Source organism: Poecilia reticulata, linkage group LG12, assembly GCF_000633615.1.
Source record: "Poecilia reticulata strain Guanapo linkage group LG12, Guppy_female_1.0+MT, whole genome shotgun sequence".
NCBI lineage: Eukaryota > Metazoa > Chordata > Actinopteri > Cyprinodontiformes > Poeciliidae > Poecilia > Poecilia reticulata.
The window spans coordinates 26342566-26343647 of NC_024342.1; the positions used below are offsets into that span (position 1 = coordinate 26342566).

At 64.1% G+C, this 1082-nt stretch overlaps 1 protein-coding gene across 1 annotated transcript in view; it reads left to right on the forward strand.

The window, feature by feature from the left end:
- Positions 1-1082, forward strand: part of lrsam1 (leucine rich repeat and sterile alpha motif containing 1) — a 17875-nt gene that overhangs the window by 16223 nt on the left and 570 nt on the right. The window contains exons 17-18 of the mRNA XM_017307752.1: positions 149-215; positions 288-487. Coding sequence (XP_017163241.1) covers positions 149-215; positions 288-487 — 267 coding nt within the window. The remainder of the gene's footprint in view (positions 1-148; positions 216-287; positions 488-1082) is intronic.

The window sequence follows — 1082 nt, forward strand, 5'->3', positions numbered from 1 at the left end:
CCGGCTAACGAGCGCCGGCTAAGCTAGCAGAATGAACCTCTGCTAGCTTAGCCGGCTAACCGGCTAAGCTAGCAGCGGCAGAATGAACCTCTGCTAGCTTAGCGGTTTAGGCGCATCGTCCAATCAGCAGCTGGTTCTTGTTTTGCAGCTGGGCGTTCAGGAGGCCGGGATCCAGAAAGCTCTGCTGAACTGGGCCCGGGACCGAGCGCCTGCAGGTACCGGCACCTGACCTGCTTAAGCCCCGCCCACCAGGGGTCAGGGTCACTGACCTTCTGCTGCTTCTGCAGGAACCAGCAAAGCAGAAACCCCGACGGGTCTGACCCCGCCCCCGTCTCCTCTGGCGCCCAGCACCGCCACCGCGCCGACCCCGAGCCCGCCGCGGTCGCCACGGACCCCAGGGACCCCAGGGACCCCCGTCACGCCCTCCGCCCCCACACCGGTGGAGGGGCCGGGCAGCTCGGAGTGCGTGGTCTGCATGGAGGTCGGGGTAAGAGGCCGCCTGGGTCTGCTAGCCGCGGCGTCCCTCAGGGGCGTGTCCTCAGGGGCGTCCCTCAGGGGCGTGTCCTCAGGGGCGTGTCCTCAGTCCCCTTCGGTTTTCTATCTTAATGTTTTACTGACCTGACTCTTCCTGACCAGCTGGTTCTGGACGGGTTCTGGGTGGGTTCTAGTCGGGTTCTGGTCCAGTCCAGTCCGGGTTTTGGACAGGTTCTGGTCCAGTCCGGGTTCTGGTCTGGTCCGGTCCGGTCCGGTCCGGTCTCACCAGGTTTTCCTCTCCTCCAGGCCCAGGTCGGGTTCTGGGTGGGTTCTGGTCGGGTTTTGGACAGGTTCTGGTCCGGTCCGGTCTCACCAGGTTTTCCTCTCCTCCAGGCCCAGGTCGGGTTATGGGTGGGTTCTGGGTGGGTTCTGGTCGGGTTATGGGTGGGTTCTGGGCAGGTTTTGGGTGGGTTCTGGTCGGGTTCTGGACAGGTTCTGGTCCAGTCCGGTCCGGTCCAGTCCGGTCTCACCAGGTTTTCCTCTCCTCCAGGCTCAGGTCGGGTTATGGGTGGGTTCTGGGCAGGTTCTGGGTGGGTTCTGGTCGGGTT